The 23,811-nt window shown below is 44.8% G+C and overlaps 1 protein-coding gene across 13 annotated transcripts in view; it reads right to left on the bottom strand.

The window, feature by feature from the left end:
• The window catches only part of ttn.2 (titin, tandem duplicate 2), a 203,742-nt gene that overhangs the window by 164,706 nt on the left and 15,225 nt on the right, over nt 1–23,811 (bottom strand). For all 13 annotated transcript variants that reach the window (XM_068736078.1, XM_068736131.1, XM_068736139.1 and 10 more), the window contains exons 16-41: nt 23,600–23,742; nt 23,346–23,497; nt 22,309–22,536; nt 21,151–21,392; nt 20,838–21,070; nt 20,589–20,753; nt 20,263–20,431; nt 18,468–20,164; nt 18,093–18,374; nt 17,744–18,010; nt 16,494–16,766; nt 16,136–16,399; nt 15,790–16,050; nt 15,272–15,532; nt 14,534–14,797; nt 14,173–14,433; nt 13,223–13,483; nt 12,419–12,679; nt 11,887–12,031; nt 11,643–11,811; nt 11,321–11,552; nt 9,664–9,948; nt 9,432–9,557; nt 8,827–9,015; nt 7,325–7,717; nt 6,413–6,463 (exon numbers count right to left, since the gene is read on the bottom strand). In XM_068736078.1, the coding sequence (XP_068592179.1) occupies nt 6,413–6,463; nt 7,325–7,717; nt 8,827–9,015; nt 9,432–9,557; nt 9,664–9,948; nt 11,321–11,552; nt 11,643–11,811; nt 11,887–12,031; nt 12,419–12,679; nt 13,223–13,483; nt 14,173–14,433; nt 14,534–14,797; nt 15,272–15,532; nt 15,790–16,050; nt 16,136–16,399; nt 16,494–16,766; nt 17,744–18,010; nt 18,093–18,374; nt 18,468–20,164; nt 20,263–20,431; nt 20,589–20,753; nt 20,838–21,070; nt 21,151–21,392; nt 22,309–22,536; nt 23,346–23,497; nt 23,600–23,742 (7,274 nt within the window). The remainder of the gene's footprint in view (nt 1–6,412; nt 6,464–7,324; nt 7,718–8,826; nt 9,016–9,431; nt 9,558–9,663; nt 9,949–11,320; nt 11,553–11,642; nt 11,812–11,886; nt 12,032–12,418; nt 12,680–13,222; nt 13,484–14,172; nt 14,434–14,533; nt 14,798–15,271; nt 15,533–15,789; nt 16,051–16,135; nt 16,400–16,493; nt 16,767–17,743; nt 18,011–18,092; nt 18,375–18,467; nt 20,165–20,262; nt 20,432–20,588; nt 20,754–20,837; nt 21,071–21,150; nt 21,393–22,308; nt 22,537–23,345; nt 23,498–23,599; nt 23,743–23,811) is intronic.

Raw genomic sequence — 23,811 nt, 5'->3', positions numbered from 1 at the left:
CAGTCGGCGGCTCTCTCGAGATACAAGGTCTGGCTTTTGGGGCTTTGGCTGCCTCGGATGGAGCTTGTGAACTCCGAGGGTTATCTTTTGACTGAATGACGCCATCTTCAGTGTGAGTGATGGCAGCTTTGTGGAATACAGCAGGTTTCTTAACATCCTCAGCTAAGCCAACGGGAGACCTCCTTACTCTCCCAGACGGAGTAAAACCACCACTCTCTGAGAATTGCACAGGCTCTGCACCTTTAAATGACACATCAGATATGCTTGCAACCTCTCCCATTTTATTTCTAGCAACACATTTGTACACTCCGGCATCAGCGTACGTAAAACCGCTGATATACAGCCTGTGCACTTTATCATCTACCTCAACACTGTGTTTTCCGGCCGTGATTTCGAGGCAAACGTCGTCACAATACCACGTGACCTTTGGGGCAGGTTCACCTGTGATAACACACTCTAACACAGCAGTTTTGCCCTCAGAACAGGAGGTATTCTCTAATTCGCTGACCACGTGAGGAGCTTCGCCTGCCACATCAAAGGAGAAAGTAAATTTGTGTTTGACAGTCTGAGAGGCTCCGTCGTCGCTTGGCACATCTGAGGGATTCTCCGTGAAAACCGGAGGTTGGTCGTCACTGATTTCCTCTCTCATCTCAGGGAGAGGAGTGGCAGCAGTGATTCTGATTTCTACAGGTGAGGAGCTAAAGGATTCATCTGAGCAGCGGCGTCTGTGGATGACCGCCTGAGGTACCTGTAGCGTTGCCTTTGCTGAATCCATGTAGGTCTTAAGTTCAGCTTCAACTATGCTCTCCTGGTTTTCCTCACCTTTCTCTCGCTCCGCTCTAACTACGACCTTCTGTGTGGAGCCTGAAGCTCTCGACACCTTTTTGTCAGAGATTTCAAGAGTGCCGCTGCAGATGGATTTGCCATGTTTGTTGGTTATGACACAGTCGTATGTCCCCTCGTGGTCTGTTGTTGGATAGAAGACAGTGAGCTTTGATATGTTGGATTTGCTCATGGTATCATAGTCGGGGTTGTGAGCTAATGGGTGGCCATCTTTGAGCCAGGTGACTGTGGGCAGAGGGTCACCTTGGAATTGGCAGGTAAACTCTGACATCTCACCGATTTTTACTTTTACCGAAGATATTTCTTTCACAAATACTGGACGGGAGCCTCCAGTATCGCCTTCTTTCATCCACTTTGACTCTTGACTTTGGTGATCTCCCTCTTTCAAATCTGACTCCTCACGGACTCTTCTCTCCTCCTTCTTTATAGCTCCAAGTTCAAGGGTTTCTGTACTCATTTCACCACCCCGTTTGGACCTTAATGAATATCCACTTCCTTCCTCTTTCCTTACACCTCCAACATCCTTCTGTTGTCTCCATTCGCTGCTCTCGCTGGTAGTTCCCATCTCCTCTCTCCTCTCTCTCCCCTCTCTGAGCTCTGAATGGAAGCGTTGGCTGCTGGATTTATCTACAGTCATTGTGAATTCCTCCCTGGTTCGCTTCCTCTCTGCCCCTCCTCCCAGATCCTCCTGTGGACTACGACTCCTGACTGAAGAAAACTCTCTGGAGGACTTATGAGGGCTCTCATCCCAGGATGAGGCAAGTCCATATCCCTCAACCGGAACACTGGTATGTTGGGTTGGAGAGTATCCCTGAATTTGCGAAGCTTCACGACCCGATCTATCTTTTGCAGAAATAGATTTGAAATCGTACAAACTTTCAGTGGGCACACCGACACGTTGTGGTAAACCAGCATATATAGGAGAAGACTCACGAGGAGGAGATGGCTCGTACCCAGTGGCATGTTGAAGAGGTGAAGGTAGTTTTGTTTGCAGGGCTCCACCAGCAAGAGTTGCATGTGGTGGTGGAAGGTCACTGGGTTGGGTTTGGTGAGAACTTACACCACGACGGGCTTCACTGTCAGGAACATGGGACTCAAACAGCAACCTGGTGCCAGGCTGCTTGCATGGATTGTCCAAAGCCCACTCGGACTCCAGTTCAGCTACTTCCTCTTGTTCGACCACATCTTGTTGCCATTTCAGAATGCGCTGAGCCAGCGCTTCCTCCTCACTTACAAAGTACTCACTGTCCCTCTGCAGCCTCGTCTCCCGGCCCTCTGTCAGCAGATTAGCCTCATTATCGTGCTGCTGATCTTGGAAACCTGCAGGAACCGACTCGCTTAAAAGTAACTTCTCTTTGGCCGTTTTTCCCGGGGAGCTCTTCTTGCTGCGGACCACTTCAGGATGTGGATTTGATACCACTTCAGGATGTGGATTTGATACCACTTTAGGATGTGGATTTGAGTCCAAAGCAGACGAATCTGCGAGATTTGTTCCAGCCTCAATGGTCCTCTCTGCCCGGATGTTTGAGTAACCCTCCACCCAGTCGGACTCTGGCTCCACAGCTTGCTCTTGTTCCAACAGAACATTCTCTTGCCATTTCATTATCCGCTGAGTCAAGGCCTCCTCTTCACTGACAAACTTCTCACTTTCATTCTTCAGCTCTGAGATATTCTCTCTCGACAGCTGGAGCTCACGCTCTTCTCTTGTCTTCTCAAACAACATCTTCTCCGTTCTGGCTTTTGTTTGAGGTGATGACTCAGCTTCCACTTCTGCTGCTCTGGATTTTAGTCGAGATGTTGGTGCCTGCTTGTCTGTTTCCAATTGTACTCCTGGTCTGGCTTTCATTCTGGCCTTGGGCACAGGGGCAGTGATTTCATCCTGTTCTACTCTATCTTTTACTTTGTGTGACTTTGCTGTTGACGTGGTACCATGGTCTACAGTTGCTCTTTTCTCCACCACCTCCTGTTGGCTGTAAATGTGCCCCTCAGGCTCCATGTACTGAGTCTCTGCCGGCCTTGGCAGATCAGTTTCAGGGTGGGGTACCTCCTCTTCTGACATTCGCATACCGTGCTGCCATTTCCTGATACGCAGAGCAAGGAGTTTCTCCTCACACTCTATCCGCTCAGCGTCCAGGCTCTTCTCATACTGAGCCCTCAAGGACTCCCCTGCACCCTCCTCTTCATAGGGATCCGCTGGTTCTGGTGTTACAGCTTCACTCAGGAACCTCTCATTGTTAGATTTGACTTGCCTTGGCCTGGGGGACTCTTTTAGTCTTTCCTCAACCCTGGCTTCTATGGTTCTAAGAGACAACTCCGCTTCCACTTTTGCTGCTCTCGCTTTTACTCTGGGGGATTTTTGTGCCGGCATGAGTGCTGCTTCACCCTTTATTTCTCCTGATCTGGCTTCCATCGTGGCTGACTTTGTAAGCAAGGGAGCAGAAACTTCCACTTCTTCTCCTCTATCTTTTACTTTAGGTGATTCTGGCATTGACACATTTACCCATTCAGGATGTACCAACCTTGCCTTCATTTTGGGTGATTTACGGAAAGATTCTGGCACAGCCTCCGTTTCTACAGTGGCTGTTTTCTCCATCACTTCCTGATGGGGGTAAATGTGCCCCGCGGTCTCCATGTACTGCATCTCTGTTGGCATCGGCATATCCGTTTCAGGGTGAAATGTCTCCTCTTCTGACATCCTACTCCCTTGCTGCCATTTCCTGATCCGCAGAGCAAGGAGTTTCTCCTCACACTGCACCCGCTCAGCGTCCAGGCTCTTCTCATACTGAGCCCTCAAGGACTCCCCTGCACCCTCCTCTTCATCTGGATCAGCTGGTTCTGGTGTTGCTTTGTCTTCCATTGTTACCGCTTCACTGAGGAACTTATCCCTTATAGAATTGACTGGCTTAGGCCTGGTTGATACCTCCTCTTCAGAAGGCACCACTGCAACAGATTCTCTGCTCTCAGTGTACGTTGTAGTTTTTGGGTACGCTAATGTTTCAGAGTACTGGACTTCAGGGTGACGCAGCTGGACCTCAACCTTTGTAGCTTCTACCCTTTGGTCAGCAACCACACTGTGACGTTCACTTACCATATGCTTGAATCTAGTATCTACCCGAGAATCAACAAAATTGTCAACTTTTTGATCCTCCAGTGTCTCTGAATATTTTTCACCTGATTTCCTTTCTGTCTCTGGCAGCAGCGTGTCAACCAACTCCCCTCTCATGATCTGAATGGCCCTGGTTCTAGACTGAGGCTCAAACGAATGCCTCATACGAGCCCGAGAGGGGTCCCTTTTTGAGCTCTCACCTTTAAACTCCCCGGGACTCTCCCCCAAATCAAAAGGTCGATTGAACTGCTGGACATCGGGCAGAGAGGCAGGCTTGACTCTGAGCCTCTCCACATAATCTGCATAGCTGGACTCGCTAGCAACCGATTCTGACTCAAACTCAGAGGAGGACATGGTGGAAATAGAGAGCCTCTTCTTCTGTTTGACAGCTTTTTGGAGTGTGGTAAGTTTGGTCCTCACCTCGCTGTGAAGGCTCTCGGTGTCACTGAACCTCTCACTGTATCTGTCACTGCACCGGTCACTAAACTTGTCACTGAACCTGCCACCGGTGCGTCGGTCACAGTAGATATCACTGAATCTGTCGTTAAAGCGCTCAGACCGGTCGAACATGGGGGGAGGGGACGGGGCGCGCTCGGACGCCGTCTCCAAACGTTTGGACTCTTTCTCTACCTCTTTGTCTTTTGCGTGGGAACCGGACTTGAAGTATACGGTACGCACCAGAGAGCTCTTGGATCGAGATCTTCCCTGATGAACTTTGGACATCTTGTCAAATGGAGACCCTACACACCTGAGGTCCACCCTAAACTTCCTCTCTTTCCTCTGCTCTGCCATGGTGTCTACGCTTTCATGGGCTTTAGCAGAGCGTCTTACGAAGCCCAGGTAGTTAGCGGACTGCTCTTCCTTCAGTGAAACCAAAAGTGATGCTGTGGACTCGGCAGAACCCTCCGTGTTTAGCGCCATTACCTTATAACTGCCCGAGTCCTTCTCTTTGACGCTATCGATAACCAGACTGGTAGTGTGCAGGTGCATCCTGCTGTCAGTAGAGATCCTACGTCTACGCTCTTTAGGAATAGATTTATTATTATGAAACCATAGGATAGTTGGTGGAGGACATGCAACCAGTTTACACTTTATCTCTACTGGTTCTCCTTCCAGGACCGATTGGAACTTAAGTTTCTTAGTGAAAGAAGGTTTGATGTTCTCCGTCCACGAGCTGATGGATGAGGTTCTGCTGGAGCAGCGATTGGCCGACACCAGGCCGTGATCCAGGAAGTCCTCGGTGTCGGAGAAGGCTCCTCTCAGCTGTCGAGTGCCGGTGAGTTCTGCGCTGCTGTGCGGCGTTTCTTCTTTTCTTTCTTGGTAAAACAGCTCTGCAAATATAAACAGAATGGTCAGCCTTTAGGGGTAAAAAAAATTAGAGAAAAGGATTTGAATGAATCATTAATGAAAATATTAAATGCATGCTGGGAGTCACAATGCCGTAAGAAATAATTTCACTCACCATATTTGTTCGAATAAACGCAAGACTTGATTCTTTTTATAAGAAACCTGCAGGAAGTTTTGATCCTTCGTCTGTGGAAATTTCTTCAAAACATAAATTATTTTATTATCATTAAAAAAGCAAAATGTTTCCAAGATGGGCTGCTTAGCATTCACTTGTTCTACTTTTGATAGTTGCTTTGTACTTAAATATTCCTTACCTGACTTGCAGACAGGAGAATAAACGCCCTTTCTAATCCTTAAACTTAAGAGGAAATAAATGATGCACAAGTATCAACGAGAGGCAAAGCTCTCCATAGCTTGTATTCCAAAATTTAAACAAATGAAGCTGTAAAATTGGGTGAGAAGGCGTTTATTCGAACTAATATAGTTTACTGGTGTTATTTAGTGCAAACCACAGGAATCACATCCCACTATCTGCAAGCCAGGCTAAGAAATATTTTGCAGGAGGAAGGTTTCAGTTCCAGATGCAGCGAACCTCCATATCTTTTAAAGGGCACTTCAAAGCTTTAAAAGATACATATCCTGCGCCTTTTCTGGGAAAAAATGATCAGAAGAACCTTCATGCCAAAAAACAACAAAACAAACTTTTGGATGCAAATCGCAAGTGTCAAAAAACTGGTAGGAGCAAGTTCTCGTTTGGGGGAAAACCACGAAATATTTTCAGAACCAGAGCAGGAAGAATAATACAGAACATAAGAACCTTCTATAGAGACACAGAGACGACATGCTACTGTGGAAAGATCACTTAAAGGGACAGTCCAACACATTTACAAACTCTAAAAGCAGTCTGCTGACGCAGGACAACTATAATCCAAATAATCCATAAATCATGCAGCCACACATTTGATTTTTCGTCACTTTTCTCAACAGTTTCTTCACTTAAAAAAACACCTTCCAAAGACTCAAAGCTTGGATCAAAGTTACCTGCTGACAGACTACTTTCAAAGAGAAACATTTATCAAGTGAAGCACAATTATTAAACTGTCCCTTAAACCTTACCTTTGACTTCTTGCTCGATCTTGGCTTCGATGTGTTCTCTGACGTGAGTCACTGTGAAGGAAGAAGAAGACGTTAACTCACTGACAGCAGACATCCTTCAAAACATTCATTCACGTGAAAATGAACTGGATTCTCTTTGATGGACTCAAATGCTTTTTACCTTCTGTTTGAGCTCCATCAAGTTTGATCAAATTAATTGAGGAAACTTGAGCTATGAATGCAAAATGTTTCTGAATGTCAGAGCATCACATCCTGTACAACTATACGGTTCTTTAACTTCTTCTTGCAGTGAAGACGCATTAAACTGGTTTGTATTTTCATGATGAAGATGACTAGAGCCAAATAAAAAAGGCAAATAGATTTGAGTCCCAGAAGTTTAATCTTTGAGAAGTTAGATTTTAAAGTGAGAAATGAGAAACGATGCAAACTCACATCTGTAAGAAACAAAGTGAAAGAAACAGCAACAAAAGAAGTGAAAAAAACATTATTCAACAGGAGTCAAGACACAGGAGGGGTTTGAGTTTCCTGCAGGAGGGAGGAGGTTACAGATGAGAGGAGAGGAGATGAGGAAGGTGAGGAGATGAGGAAGGTGGTAAAATCCCAGGATTCATTCTGGAACTGTGAGGTTAGTTAAATCTGGAGGAGGGATGTCCCGAAACAGAGCAACTGCAAGATAACGTGGAGCAGTGAGTCTGTTTAAAACCTTGACTATTCAGCGTCAACGTTTCCTGGTTTGAAGGAAGGTCTAAAAACGTGTGAAGGAAACTTCAAACGCTTACGGTGCGGACGGCTTTGGGACATCCCGAATGAGGAGGAAGAGGAGAATTAATGTCTCGGGAAGATAAAGGGTTTATTTTTTAGAGTGTGGTTTCAGAGGGATTCTGGCTGCAGCCTGATGGATCCAGATGTTACCTTCTTCTTCTTCTTCGTCGGTGGTTACGGTGAGGGTGGCCGAGCACGCGGCCTCTCCGGCGCTGTTGGCGGCCCTGCAGGTGTACTGCCCCGCGTGCTCGGAGAAAGCGTCGACTATGATGAGCACGGCGGTGCTCGACGCCTCGTCGAAGTGGAACACCACGTTCTTGGTGGGACGGACCGGCTGTCGGTCGTGGAACCAGCTGATCTCCGGCTTCGGCGTGCCGGACACGCACGCATGGAAGCGCGCCACCTCCCCGTGAGGCACCGTGCGGCTCGCGATCGGCTGGATGAAAACCGGCTTTTGGCCGACGGACGGTTTCTTTATAGCGGTGAGGCTGGTGGAGACGTGTCTCTGAGACGCAGCGGGAACGTCCACGGTTTGTTTGTGCCCTGAAAGGAAGCGAGGTCATTGACTTCATGAGCTTAAGTCTCCTTTACATTCATCCCAGTCTGCACAGTCCGAGTGGTTTTCAGTTAGAAACGTCTGTGTTTGTTGAAATCATCAAATCTGTTGCTAAAGAGCTGAACGACGCCATCAGTCTTTTGTTCAAATAAAACTGATAATATTTGTTCTGACAAGTTGTGATTGAAACAACAAGTAGTGTGTTCTTATTAGAGCACCACAAAACCTCTTCAGGAGGTCTGACGTCAACATGCAGACCAACCAACAGTCCAGAGTTCACAGTGAATCTGAATGAGAGTGAAATCCTTCTGATTCTGTTGCATCCTGAAAAACTAATTCAATTTCATCAAATAAACAAACTTGAGTTGTTTTTTCGGAAACGTTACTGTTGATGACGTCGATTATTAAATCCAGGATGAGACAACAGTTCCTTCTTTTGTCAACATAAACAACACGTTTCAGATGTTTTTCACCTTCAAACCACTGAAGCTGCTGCAAACTGAGACGTGTGAAGAAGAAGAAGAAAAAGAAGAAGAAGAAGAAGAAGAAGGAGAAGAGGAGGAAGAGGTTTGCGGTTGGCGTCATGAATCCACAACAACAAAACATCTACACACAATGACAAAAGTAAAGAGCAAAATAAAGACACAACATTCCTCAACTCATTCATGAGCCTTCATTCAGTGGTTTCCTGTATTCTGTGTAGCAACACTGGAGAAGACAAACGTTTAATATATTTAACAAGACCGAGATATGGTTATCGATATGGTGAAGTATGTTACTGATAAACATAATCAAAAATCGAACGCTCCTCCTGTAGTGATGTGATGGTGCTCTCCATGGTGCTGAAGGAGTAGACGGATTTGTAAAAGCGAGTCTTTCCTTTCTTAGATTTATAATTATAATATAATATTCTCTAAACTTTACAGCTGAATATGAAACTAAAGAGTCTAATATTCGTAACGACTCATTAAAATGTTTAGTTATTCAATTTAAACCTTAAAAAACAAAAAGAGCATTGTGTTATTTTGATGTCGGGCTCCTGTTCTCCACCTCTTTCTTTCATGTTGTTTGGCGGTGTCGTTGGAGACGAGCTTACCGTCCAGAGTGAGCGTAGCGGAGCAGGAGGCCGCCCCGGCATTGTTGGAGGCCCGGCAGGTGTACTCGCCCTCGTCCTCGGGGTAAACTCTGGAGATCTCCAGCTGACAGCTGTCGTCAAACTGAGACATCCTGAAGAAGTCCGACTGCTTGATCTCCTTCTCCTTGTGGAACCAGCTGATCTTCACATCTGGACAAAAAGACGAGAGCGTTGGTGTTCTTTAAAGTGGTGCATTGTTTGTTAAAGATACATTTAACCTTTATTCTATTTTCCTTATTTTTAAGACTAAAAAGAAAACCTGTTGTGGAGTAATATTGTTTATGAATATAAATATAACACATTATAAATATTAAACACTATGTTGTGTTTTTCTCAATGTGTTGGTTGTACATTGTGAACTGTGTGCATTTATTGACAGATTGAGCTAAAGTACCAGAGGAGAGACCCTGAACCAACGAATAAAGAATACTTTACAGAATGATGAATGTAAGTCCAGTATTCTCTCTCTAGCTGCTGAAAGCTCCACTTGGAGACCCCGATCAGATAATCAATGAGTTGATCAATAACTACCAGACACAAACTCAGTCTGGGTTCAGTTTTCTTACCGTCTCCTCGGACTCGGCACTGGAAGCGAGCCGGTTCCCCCTCGCGGGCAGAGGTGCTGCTGATGGGAGTCATGACGACAGGAGGAGCGACGGTAGCAGCGGAGTCCGGAGAAACAACCTCGGACACTACAACACACACACACACACACACACACACACACACATGTATCTTTACAAGTCCTGATGTTGACATTAGTCTTTGTTCCACAGGTGTAAAGTCCCGCCCCCTTACCTTCCACGTGGAGCGCCGCGGTGCTTGTGGCGGCGCCGTAGTCGTTCTTGGCCTCGCAGTTGTAGACCGCGGCGTCCTCGGGGAACACCTCAATCAGCAGCAGCGAGTGCTCGTTGCCGTCGTGGAGGAACTTGCACTTGAAGCCCGGAGACAGAGCCTGAGAGTTCTTGTACCAGGAAACCTGAGGCTGAGGGACGCCGCCCACCCGCACCGAGAAGCGAGCGGGTTTACCGGCCTCCACCGCCTGGGGCTCCATATGGCGGAGGATCTGAGGAGGCTCCGGGACTGAACAGGACACAAGAGAGCCGATAGAACCATTTAGAACTCGAAAAAAATAACTTCATGGTAAACCTCAGATTGATGACACAGTTTATCGTTCACCATCACAGTGTAAATAAAGTTTAACGTTAACCATCACAGTGTAAATAAAGTTTTAACGTTAACCATGAGAGTGTAAATAAAGTTTAACATTAACATCACAGTGTAAATAAAGTTTAATGTTAACATCACAGTGTAAATAAAGTTTAATGTTAACCATCACAGTGTAAATAAAGTTTAATGTTAACATCACAGTGTAAATAAAGTTTAATGTTAACCATCATAGTGTAAATAAAGTTTAACGTTAACATCACAGTGTAAATAAAGTTTAACATTAACATCACAGTGTAAATAAAGTTTAATGTTAACATCACAGTGTAAATAAAGTTTAATGTTAACCATCATAGTGTAAATAAAGTTTAACATTAACATCACAGTGTAAATAAAGTTTAATGTTAACATCACAGTGTAAATAAAGTTTAACGTTAAACATCACAGTGTAAATAAAGTTTTAACGTTAACATCACAGTGTAAATAAAGTTTTAACGTTAACATCACAGTGTAAATAAAGTGTTAACGTTAACCATCAGAGTGTAAATAAAGTTCTCCTGACGATGGTTCTCCTCCAGTACTCAGTAGAACATGTGGTTCTAGTCTCTGATCTCTGATCATGTTTCATTGTAAACAACCAATCAGAGAAGAGCTAGTAACGTTAGCATCTATGAAGCTAACGGCTAACTAACGGAGGTTCACTTCAGTGACCTCATGATGCCTTCAGGCTCTGCTCAGTGAACATGAGTACTGGCTGAAGCTACATTATAACGTTATCGTGATGCGTTCACATGTAATGTGTAAAATGTAGTTTTGGTGATAAACTTGAATAAATGCAGTAGTTTGACGGAGATGTTTTCACATGAATATAAAATAGATATTAGAGATGAATTATGACGTTTAACTTCATAAGACAAACTATAAACACATCATTGTACTTCAGTAAAGATCATAATGAAGAGATCAGTTTTAATCTATAACAATACATTACTTTATTTACTCATTATCTGAATTGTGTCACTACTATAGATGAAAGAAAGTAACAACAAAACACTTGAAGATGATGATGAATGTTTTAGTTTATTGACTAAAAGCCTATTAGAGTCACTTTAGTCATCTTTGCATAATGTCGTGACTGAAGTATTGTGATGAAGTGGAATCACATCATGATGTTTATGAAACATGTTGATCACTGAGTGAGAGTCAAACATTTAAAGACATTGACAGAAATGTTAGAGAACTTAATAACAGTTAAAAGTGACCCCCGTGTCGGCGGTTCTGGACTCACTGTTGACTCGGAGGTTCATGGTGCTCCGGTTCTTGCCGGCGATGAAGGTGTACTCTCCGGCGTCGCTCCGGTAGGTCTCAGAGATGGTGAGGCGGTGCAGCTTCCTGATGGCGACGTAGTTGAACCTCTCCTCCAATGAGACCTGGATCTCCACTCCGTTCCTCAGCCAGCGACCCTCCACGTCGTCCTCGTTCACCTCGAACTCGAAGGTGGCTCGGTGTTTCTCCAGAACCTACGAGAGAAAAGAACAAGAACCTGCTTTCATTTGCTGCTTCAGCTGCTTCGTCTCCACACAGTTTCAAACCAAAACGTCCCGTCTCACCGTGATTTCACGCTCGGCGGGTTCGGAGATCCGGACGTCTCGGCCCTCCACGGTCAGCTGGGCTTTGGACACGCTGGATCCGGCCACCACCGAATACTCGCCAGCGTCGGACATGCGAACCGTCTGGATCATCAGGCGGTGAACGTACTTCTCTGTCGTCACCGTGTACCTGAACACAACACAGACTGTCAGCTCTGCTGAAGAAGAGGAGGAGGATGAGGATGATGAAGGGTAACGGACCGACCTCTCCTCAGACACGTCCAGCTCCTGACCGTCCTTCATCCACATCACCTGAGTGTTGGGCTCAGAGATCTCACACTCAAAGATGGCCTTCTTCTTCTCTGTGATCTTTATGTCTTTGATCTTCTTGGTGAATTCAATCACACGAGCTGAAACCAACAAAAACAAAAACAGTTGCAGTGATTTTTCTTTCTTTCTTTATTTTCTTGATATCTTCGGACCCCTCTGAAGCCCAAAAACCCGCCAGGAGGTTTGAAAAGCATGTTTTTTCTTAAACAAGCTTTAAAAACCGTCAATATCGTCAGATTGTCATCTTTCTGACGGTCCTTGAACACATCATGTGTGACAAAAGTTCCCGTCAGTAAAAGCCAACGTGTGACATTTGATCAAAAACATGTTATTCTTCATGTTCTCATTATAAATCTCTCCTCTAATAAAGAGTTCACTTTAACCAGATTGTGTAAAAACATTAAACTGTGAACTCATTCATCTGAGACCAACAGTCATGTGACCACAAATCAGTGAAGTCCCGTTACCTTCCACGAACAGGTTGGCGGCACTGGCGGCGGACCCCGCCACGAACTGGTACTCCCCTCCGTCCCCGAAGTGGACGTTTCGGATGCTGAGCGTGTGCGTGAGCTGCCGGCTGCGGACCTGACACCTGTCGGAGGACTTCACCTCCACGCCGTTCTTCAGCCACTTGTAGGTGATGCCCTCGTAGTTCACGGTCACCTCGAAGGTGATGGTGTCTCTCTCCTGAGCGTTCAGGTCCTTCAGCATGGAGGTGATGAGGACGGCTGCAGATATAACAATAATAACAATAACTTTTAACATCCACGTGATGCTTGTTTGTTTTATAAACACTACTTTAAAGTTAACAATGTACTCCACTTTAGCTATGTGGTACTTTTAATTAACAGTATTTTAACAATGACTTTGACTTGAATTGGAGTACTTTGCATTGTTTCTATTTGTTGCACTGTGTTGATTAATGTTTTGCATCATCCACCATGTGAATTTATTTGTATGTGCAACATACTCAATAAACGCAATAAACGGTTCTGATTCTGATTCTGACTAAGCAGGATGTTGTACTTCTCAAAAAACTGAGTTTTATATATATATATATATATATATATATATATATATATATATATATATATATATATATATATATATATATCAATATTCTTTAACCTGTTTTGATTTCAGGACTGATAATAATATATACTTTCTCATGTTTCTTAATTATTGTTAAATGTAATATTGTTGAATTATAATTGTTTGAATTATACAAATACAATGAACTGTTGTTGTAGTTATGATTGTCGTGATCTTACGGCTGACGGTGACCGTTGCAGACACTCGGTCGTTCCCACAGACGAAGGTGTACTCTGCAGAGTCGTCCCTGCTGGTGTTCATGATCTTCAGCTGGTGCAGTTTTCCCTGAACCACGATCCTGAACTTCTCGCTCATCTCGATCTCCACGCCGTCTCTCAGCCAGGTGGACGGCACGTTGAAGTGAGAAACCTCGCACTCCAACGTGGCCACCTGGGTCTCTGGGACCCGGACGCTCTTCAGGGGTTTGGTGACTCGCAGGGCTGGAGAGACAAAATATGAAATATGTGAATCATCTGTATTAATGGAGTGTAACTGTAGTGTTATTGGGATCACTTTTCACAAAAATATAATTAATTAATCACATGAATGAATGCAAATTACAAATACAATTTTAATCTAAATATATGATTCTCTACATTCTAAAAGAATTATATGAATAAATAAAACAATAAAAAATCATAAAAAATTTAAACAAACACAAATATACAAAACCATAAAGAAAAATGTACAACACAAATCAATAAGATTTACAAATGTAGAAATCAATTTGAATAATTTTGAATAAATGAAAAGCACACAATTCATAAATAAATATATTTTTATATTTGATTTATGCATACTCTTTATTATTTTAAAGTAAGTGGTCATTTTATTGTAAGCATATAATTTTTTTAATGATATAAATGAATACAAACTACAAAATAATCATAAACAAAATTTCAAATTGAAATGTATTATTCTCAATATTCTACATAAATTATATGAATTAACAAAAAGCACAAGATCTATACAAAGATTTTTAGAAAGTAAATGATTCATGCAGACTTTTTATTATTCCTTATTTATTTTAATGACATTTTAAAAAATTAACAAAAGGGTCACATCATTGTAACCTTTCCCTTATGAATCACAATAATAAGAATTGTTATTATAATAAAATGTGCCGTACCCTCCACGGTGAGCGTGGCGCTGCTCTGCAGGTGTCCCACCACGGCGCTGTACTCTCCGGCGCTGCTGCTGTCGACATTCTGCAGGATCAGTTTGTGAGCTTTCCGCTCAGACAGAATCTTACACCTGTCGCTGGGCTTAAGCTCCGCCCCTTTAAACATCCACCTGACGGGGATGTCGTCATGTGACAGGCTCATCTCGAAGGAGGCGGTGCCGTTCAACAGCGACGACACGTCCTTTATCTTCTTGATGATTTTGATGGCTGTAAAAACACAAAAAACAGAGAAGGTTTAGATCCTCGATGGCTCTGCTGGACGGGGTCCGGGGTGGTCCTGGATCACGGGTTCAGATCAGAGACTCACTCTCCACGTTGAGTCTGGCGTTGGCCGACAGTTTTCCCAGTTTGAAGGAATAGACGGACTCGTCCTGCGTGTTGCAGCTCTTGACCTTCAGCGTCTGCACTGTGCCGGCAGAGGTGATCTCGTACTTGTGGCTGTTCTGCAGCTCCACCCCGTTCTTGATCCACTGGGTCCCCTTCACGTCCAGGTGGGTGAGCTCCAGCGTGAACACGGCCTCCTGCGTCTCCGTCACCGTCTGGTTCCTCAGAGTCTTCTTGATCTTCACCGCTGGAGACGGAAACACAGAACTCAGTATTCACAGTTTGTTCTGCGCAAAGAGAAGCTCTATGGATTGGTTTTAATCCGCCAGACTGTGAGGATATTCAGGGGGGACGGGGTGTGAAGAACAAGACGTCTACATAGGACAAACTGTCCACCTACCTGTGTACCTGCCTGTCTACCTGTCTACCTGTCTACCTACCTACCTACCTGCCTACCTACCTACCTGTCCACCTACCTGTATACCTACCTGTCTGTCAGTCTACCTACCTGTTTACCTATATAGCTGTTTACCTACCTGTCCACCTAGCTGCCTGTCTACCTACCTTTCTACCTGCCTGTCTACCTGTCACTCATTCCTCGTCCCCATTGTCTTCCACCAGCTTCTATCTTCACAGCTTTCAGATCTCCCATCTTGTTGTAATTGTAGTCCATCTTGAAATAGCACCACATGCTTATGATGATAACGTAGACTCTACGTACCCTCCACCCTGAGGTTGGCGGTGGTCTTGGAGTTGGCCACCTGGTAGGTGTACTCTCCGACATCCTGCGGTCTGGTGATGACGATGACGAGGCGTCTGACGGCCCTGTCCACCTCGCTCACCACGTTCTCGTTGAAGGCCACGTGATGGCCGTCCTTCAGCCATTTGCCCTCAGCGTTGGCATTGGCGACTTCACACTCCAGCACAGCCGTCTGAGATTCGGCCACCGTCACGTCCTGCAGGGGCCGAGTGATGGCTCCACCTGGTGGCGGCACCAAGAACCAGATTTAAACATCAGTCTATAAAAGCAGCTACATTAAAGGTTCATAAGAATGACAATGAATTGTAGGGGAACCGTTCTAGAGGTTTAGTGTCACATCCTTGATCAGGATCTGACCATGAAGGACACAAAAGCTGCTACCAAAGTCAAACTTGAAACCTTGTTTGTAGGACAGTGTCTGTAAACACAACGTTTATCTAACGTCTTGTTCATGAATGATTGTGTAAATGTAGTCGTACCGGAGACAGTGAGCTTGGCACTGGACGTCTTTTCACCAGCATGGAACATGTACTGGCCCTCCTCGTCCTTCATGGTGTCAATGACCATCAGAGAGTGAGCCTTGCCCTTGGTCTCAATCTTGTATTTGGCTCCAGGTTTGAGCTGCTGGTTCCTGAAAGTCCAGACCGGGTCGATACCCGGGTGGGACACTTCTACGTTAAAGGTGACGTTCTGGGACTCTGAGCACACTTTGTCCTCCATGTGCTTCACAATGTGCACCTCTGTGAAAACAACAACTTTGGTTAGAGCATGGGACTAGAACTGGGACCTGAAAACAGGATCATGGGAAAATTAAACCTTTCTTACTTTCCACAGTCAGGCTGCAGCTGGTGTTGACCTTGCCAACCACCAGTTTGTATTGTCCTTCATCAGAAGCGAAGGTCCGGGTGAAGACCATACGCTGCTTGGCTCCCTTTGCAACCATCTGGATTCTGTCGCTGGGCATCAGTAGTTTGTCGTTGTGGTACCATTTGACCGAGCTGACGTCCTGAGCCGAGATTTTGGCCTCTAGAACAGCCTTGGTGCCTTCAATGGAGGACACGTCCTTCAGTGGCACCACAATGTCAATGGCTGTAAGGAAAGACAAGAAACGATGGGTTCAATGTGTTCTAGTGATCATTAAAGTTGAGTATCACTTAGATCTGGTCCTGATTCTGACTCTCACTTTGAACACTGAGTTTGCCCGAGGTGGAGATGTATTGGGCGGGAACCACGAAAGAGTAGGAAGCAGCATCGTCTCTGGTGACGTTCTCCACCAGCAGCTTGTGGACCTGTTTGTCGATTACAATGTGGACGCGGTCCGAGGCCGAGATGGCCTGGTCGTTCTTCATCCAAGTTCCCTCAACGTTCTCCTGGGAGAACCTCACCTCCAGCTGAGCGATGTCACCCTCGCAGACTGTGAGGTCGGTCAAGGGCTGTATCAGCGTCACCGGGCGCACTGAAGGTAGAGAAACAACATTATTATTACATCCCACTAAAGCCACCAACGGCTGAATCACAACATCAAACCGTAAAGAGCTGTGTCCTTTACATATCTCCATAACCGTTCATCTGATTGACTTCACACTTCTATTCTAGGGACCTGACAAATGTGATGCAATTTGGCCAAATGGTGGCGCTACAAAAACAATGTGTGGCCATTTGGGTCGCCATTGATTTTCTGCCATTTTGAGACAAAATCTGTATTTTCACTTCTCCTACAGATTTTGAGGAATCATCTCTGCAGCAAGCAAGAAAAGTACTTTTTATTCGGATTTTCTTCGGTGTTTTCTATAGCTGGCCATCAAATGTTGTGGGCTGGGCTGTGTATCTTCTGAACACTTTCTGCTATTGCAACCACATTTGGTGTAGATATGATATCTGAGTGACCATGCCAAATTTGGTGTCATTCAGCTAATAAATGGCTCTGTAGCAGCATCATCCAACTAAATGGAGGGAATTTCTGCTTGAAGAACCGTTCATCCCACTGACTTCACACTTGGGGGTAATATTGCTGAACACCCAAAGAAGTGCAGTGTCAAGTGTGAAGCGGTTCTCAAGCTCAATGCTGCAAGCAGGACTTCCGGGTGCAGAGCGAACAAGCACTGCACTTGTTCATCTAAATAAATAGTAATTAGGATTAATTATTCATAAAATGTTCTCTTAATTGAGAACTATAAACCATTTACATGTCCCACAAAGCACTAAGATAAGAAAGCCTCAATTAGAGAACTTCGAAAGCAATTTCAAGCAATTTATTTTGGAAGACGTTTAATAATTTGTATTAAAAAGCTACATGTATGCTGGAATAAATCACGATAAATTGCTCCTGAGAAACCCTAAGAATAGCATTAGAAGACAAATTCAAAAAACTCATAATCACTGTGGACAAAGACACTTCGCTCCACATACTTTATACTCTGTAAAGTTTCTTACGTTTCATCTTCAGTGAGGCGCTGGTCTTAAGGTCTCCACATACGAAGGTATATTTCCCCTGGTCTACCTTCCTGACGTCTCTGATGGACAGTGTTTGTCTTCCTCGGCGGGAGGACATGATGTATTTACTGCTGGGAGACAGCTCCTTGTCTCCGAAGAACCAGCTGCCCTCAGCGTCCTCGCGAGACAGTTCAACCTCAAACTCTCCAGAGTAAGTCTCTGGCACCTCAATGTTCTCCATGTGTTTGATGAGCTCCAGGGCAGCACCTGGGTAAGGAACCATACCAAGAACCGTTATCTACCAATCTACCCAAATAAGACCAAAGGGAACTGTGGATGGAAAGATTACCTTCGACATGGAGCCTCGCACTCGTCCTGATGCTCTCGTCATCTACGATCTCACAAGAGTATTCGGCATCATCCCTCATTTCAATTATCAGCACAGACAGGAAGTGGACCTTTCTGTCTGAGTGCATTCTGTATTTGTCTCCGGAGAAGATCTCCATGTTGTTCTTGAGCCATTTGACTTTGATGAAAGGTTCGTTGGTTTCGCACTCAAAAGTCACCATGGTGTCCTTCTCATTTGCACTGGTATCCATTAAATCTTGGATAAAGCTGATTGCTGTTTTGGCTGCAATGAGAAAACATGAAGTGAGACTTTGACATAAATTAGGACAAAGACAATGACAATTTGCCTGAGGGATTTGGTGTAAAATGTCTTTACCTTGCACAAGCAGGAAGGCGTGGCTGGAGGCCTCCCCAGCAACATTCATGGCTTTAACCATGATGCTAGCAGAGTCCTCTGCTGTCACATCTCTGATCACCAGTTCACACACATGATCTTCAGGCCAGTACCAGTAAATGCGGTCAGACTTTTCCACCAGAATGCCATTCTTGAACCACTGGCACTCGGGTTCTGGTCTGCCGATGACTCTGACTCGGAAATGAACCTCATCCAGCGGAGTGACCGTCTTGCTTGTGATGCGTTCCAGGATCCTGGGTGCTTCCATGCTGGGGGAGAGCTGGAACCTCTCCGGTTTGATTGTGGGGATGGTGAGTTTGCCTTGTTCCTCCATCATCTTCCTCTCTGCTTCTTCTTTCTCTTTCAAGCGATGAAGCAGATCGTCCTTAGTCTTCTTCAGCAGATCCTCGTAGGAGTCGTCCCTCTTGCGAGACTTGAACTCCACAGCAGAGATGGACTCGTAGAAACCTTCCTCGGTCCTGCGCTTGAACTTGCTCTTCAGTTCATCTGACTCCTCTGAGGTCTTCTCGTGAACAACTCTCTGTGTCTTACGCAGCTGAACAACCTCCCTGTCCTGTGCGGCCTCGCCGGGTACGTCAACCTTCACAACATCAAATCCGATTCTGCCGGGGTCATTTGAAGTGTCTACGGCCTTCTGTTCTGGAGCACGACGCAGCACAGATCTAAAGTCCTCTTTCTGTTGGATCTCCAGCTTCACAGTGTGCTCGGTTGTGCCGAGAGGATTGTCTGCAACCAGCCTGACTTCTCCGGAGTCGTAGGACTTGACGTCGACGATCTCCAAGTAGTAAATACCATCATAACGCAGTCTGTATCTCTTGCTCTTGCGGATCAGTTGTCCGTTGAGGTACCAGTTAACCTTGGGTAATGGATAACCGGTCACTCTGCAGCGGAATCGCGCAATGTCACCTTCGAGCACTCTGGCTGGGTCAGGAAGGAGGACGATATCAGGTTTGGTCTTTTCAAATTCGTCATCAGTGGTGACTCCTGAAGGTCCTCCCTCATGAGCCATACGCTCAATCTCATCCATTCTGTGGAATCCCTTCCTGCCTTCAGGAAGCTGAGTCTCCTCAACAAGACCCTTCTCGTCCTTGACGATCAGAGTGGCCGAGGTTTGGTCGACTCCGAACTTGTTCGTGGCTCTGCAGGTGACGACGCCGCTGTCTCTGGCATAAGCGGCTTCATAGTCGAGACTGCAGTAGCCAAATTCATTGACCATGCGCAACCTGTTAGCAGCTTCCAGAGGTTTGCCGTCATGCAGCCACTCCACCATCATGTTGGGGTCACCAATAGGGGTCAGTCTGCACTCAAAGTGAGCCGGACCAAAACGCTTCATTCTGATGGAGGTCAGCTTCTTCTTGAACTGTGGTTTCTGCTGCTTCTCTTTGTCGTAAAGGTCGCCCTCCTCCCACTGCTCTTGACCATATCGCAGATGAAGGGGCTCCAACTCGGGAGGGGCGATCTCCTTGGCTTTGTAGGTTCCTTTGGTGATAATGAGCTTCCTCTCAGCGTGAGGAGCAGTGAAGTCCACCTCAACATTGACTCTGCAGCGAGTGGTGTCCCTGCCAGCCTTGTTGATGGCTGTAGCTGTGTACCAGGCGCTGTCTGAGCCCGAAGAAGATGGGATCTGGAATTTGGCCTCTCCTTTAGTTCCGTCAATCCTGAAATACATAATTCAGATATATTGATAAGCACAAACTACTCGTTCTACAAACCTGTGTCAAAGGATTAGGAAATAGACTGATTTAAAGATACGTACTTGATTTGTGGGTGCTTGTGTGGGGTGATAATGTCACTGTTTTTCAGCCAGACAATGTCAGGCAGAGGGTTTCCAATGGCTTTGACAGCCAGTTCAACCAGAGTGCCCTGTTTTACAGTAATGTTCTTCAGCTTCTCAACAAACTGAGGGCGCATCAGGCTTTCTCGAGCTGTGGATGGTGAAATACAATGCCGAGCAAGACAGAATTTAATAATGGAATACATTTTGTTTTAATGAATGCAAGAGCTGTCTGGTGAATACACTCCAAAGACTAGGGTCTGATCATGGCAACAATGTACTCAACAGATCATCCCACACAGACATACCGTCAACAGTAAGAGTTATAGAGACTGAAGTCCGTCCAGCTCTGTTCTGAGCGATGACTGTCCACTCTCCAGAGTCTTGAGGCAAGGCCGGGACGATGATCAAGGACTGGACACCGTCCTCTTTGACCACTATCTTGTGGGTGTAGTCATTAACCACTTGTTGTCCTGAGGAGGATTAAATAGTTTTAAGTGGCAGAAGCGACAGACAAAGTTGCGTCTCTAGAGTTAGTTGAACATCGTTTTTCTTACCATTGTGGAACCAGTATGTGTCGGGCATCGGTCTGCCAACAACCTTCAGGTCGAATCTGGCAGTTTGCCCCTCAGAGCATTTAATTGAGGAAGGTTTCAGGACAAACACAGGTTTGTACAGTCTTTCCAGCTGAGCCTCGTCCGTCTCGTCGAGTCGGCGGGCCGGAGAACGTCCGGGAGAACGACTGGAAGAACGTCCGGGTGAGCGGCTCAGAGAACGAGGAGAAGTGGATCTGAGAAAGCAGCAGAGTCGTCAGTATCGAGGTCAATCATTAAGCACCGGGGAGCCTCCAGACTGACATGTGATCCTCACCTGATCCTCTGCATCGCTGGCTGTGGCGTGTATCTCTGAGGCGACACGGTTCCGGACAGCTCCACATAGAGCTTCCCAGAGCTGACGGCGTTTCCCTTCATGTTGGAGGCGAAGGCGGTGTACACGCCCTCATCCTCCGGTAGCACCACGGGCAGACGGAGACTGGCTCGTCCGTCCTGAAGAACCTCCATCTGGTAACGTCCACCAGGTCTGATACGCTGTCCGTCTTTGTACCAAGCAATCTAGGAGAAGACAGAAGATCATTGCATCCACCAATATAACTTCTCAATATCAGGCTTTCAAGCTTTCTCTGGTAAAACTATCTCTAATAAAGAAAGAAACCGCTGCATGCAAATACCTTATTACACTGACATCTATTAGAGGCTTTAAGACACCAAAGTCAGTTACCCTTAGAGCCAACTCTACTCTACTATTATTCTGCTGCATCAACGTTCGTAACACACCATGAATATGAAACAGTAGGTCTTGCCCATTCGCCACATGGAGGCACAACAGTTCAAAATTAGATGAATTGTCAAACTTTAAATATAAAGAAATCCCCACCGAGAGAGACCCGAGACACACTTTGTGACTGTAGTCGCTGTTATATAAGTTCAGAGGATGTCGAATGTTGTACAGATTTAATTGTTTTTAAATCTCCTTTTCTTTTGCATTATGTTTTGATACTTTTAATGGTTTTATGTGAAGCACTTTGAATTGCCTTGTTGTTGAAATGTGCTGTACAAATAAACTTGCCTTGCCTTGCCTTGCCTTACAGACTGTTAAGCCTTCTGGGGCAAATTTGTAATTTTGTGATATACAAATAAAGTGAATTGAATTATACAGTTCACCTTTACTTTGTGTTTTACTTGGAATACTCAGAATACTTTTACTTTACTTATTTTACTGTTTTTTGTCCAGCTTTGATGAGCACTCATTCTTATTTCAACATAGTTTATATACTATTTTTATTGCCTCGAGTTTCCAGTCAAACTATTTTTGTTTCATCAGATCAACACAAACATGAGACAGTTAATTCATGAGAGTCTTTTAAACGAAACTCAGTAATATCTATCAGACCTTTTCCCAGCTTTGCTCTGGATGGGAGTAAGTTACATTTTAATCTTCGTACTTGTAAAACGATTATCAATTCAGTACCTTTGGCAGAGGATTTCCACCCATCTTGCAGTGGAAAGTGACGCCCACTCCGTCCATGATCCTGTAGTTTTTGACGGGCGTGTCGAAGGCCGGCTGCACCGCCTCCTCCTCCGCCACCGTCACCATCAGCTCTCCGTCCTCGATCACCAGCTCTCTGTAGGAGATCATCATGATGCGGAGCTCCACCTCCTGGATGATCCTCTCTTCAAACGCTGAAATCATAAATTCCTGCAAAACAAAAAGAAGGTTTGTAAGGTGATGACATTAAATAAAAACTGAGATTTTGAATCTGTTTCACTGTTTGATGTAGGGTTTAATAGGCTACAAAAGGAACACGCAAACAAGCTCATTAAAAGAATACTTTGAAGTTTAAATATCTTGGATTTTCATACAGTTTATACATTTTCCTATGATGTAGCAGCACTGCTCTCACAAGCTAAAAGCACAACGGTTTGACTGCATTTGTTAAGATTTGCTGACTCGTGCAAGTTTGAATAATGTTTATAAAAATGTTAGAGTAGACGGTAAAAAGAGTATCATCACTTTCATATCCTGACAACAAAAACAGCTGAAAAAAAAGAGCTGAGCGGGTTTTTATTGAGACTAGAGTTGATTTCTCCTCAAAAAAAGAAAGAAAGATAACTTTAAAAAAAAAACTGAACTATGACAAAATGTGACACAATTCTTGAAAGGAAACATTTGAAAGATGTATGGACTCAATTCAGCTCAAAATGAAACAGGAAACAACAACAAAACAGCTGGAAGAAACCATGGAAACAAGGGAAACGAACGTTAACGTGACTTTCAGTCGTCTCTCTGATCTATAAACTCTTTAAACATCTAAATCTTCCTCTCAACATTACTGTAGTGAGAACAGTGTTTTAGTGAATTAGTCCACTCACAATGATTAGAAGACACGGAAATTAAAACTGCACAATCAATGAAAAACAAAAATGAAATAATGAAAAAAAAACTAAATTAAAGTTGCATCTAACTGACCAGAATAATGAATGATGTGAAATAAACACAGTCTGTACCGTTTCTGAGACGAAGCTCATGGGGGTCGTCACCCTCCGCTGCTCCAGCTCGTATTGACTCACGACCACAGACGGCTCCTGGACCACCGTCGTCGTCGTCACTTCGGTTTTGTACGTCACGTCATGTTGCTTCATGTAAGCTTCGTATTCCTCTGTAAACAGAGACGCAGTCACGCTGTGAGACATTCGGTCCAACGAGGCCTTCGTTAATGCCTTCAAAGGGTTCTATAAAGAAACCAAAGGATGTTGGTTACCTTCCTCCAGCAGGTTGGCGGAGGCTGAAGCTTCTCCGTGTGGATTCTTCACAAAGATGGAGTATTCTCCGGCATCGTCAGCAAACGTCATGGAGATCTCCAGTTTACATTCTCCGGTCTCCCTCTTGTAGGTGACTTTGTATCTGATGGCAAAAAAAGCAACAGTTATCTATTGTGATCCGTCAACATGAAAATAAGAGAAGAGCAGAAAG

This window comes from Cebidichthys violaceus, unplaced genomic scaffold (genome assembly GCF_023349555.1).
Source record: "Cebidichthys violaceus isolate CVI_PGR_0920_01 unplaced genomic scaffold, fCebVio1.0.p SCAF_11, whole genome shotgun sequence".
In the NCBI taxonomy this organism is placed as follows: Eukaryota; Metazoa; Chordata; class Actinopteri; order Perciformes; family Stichaeidae; genus Cebidichthys; species Cebidichthys violaceus.
This window is presented reverse-complemented; position numbering and strand designations above follow the sequence as displayed.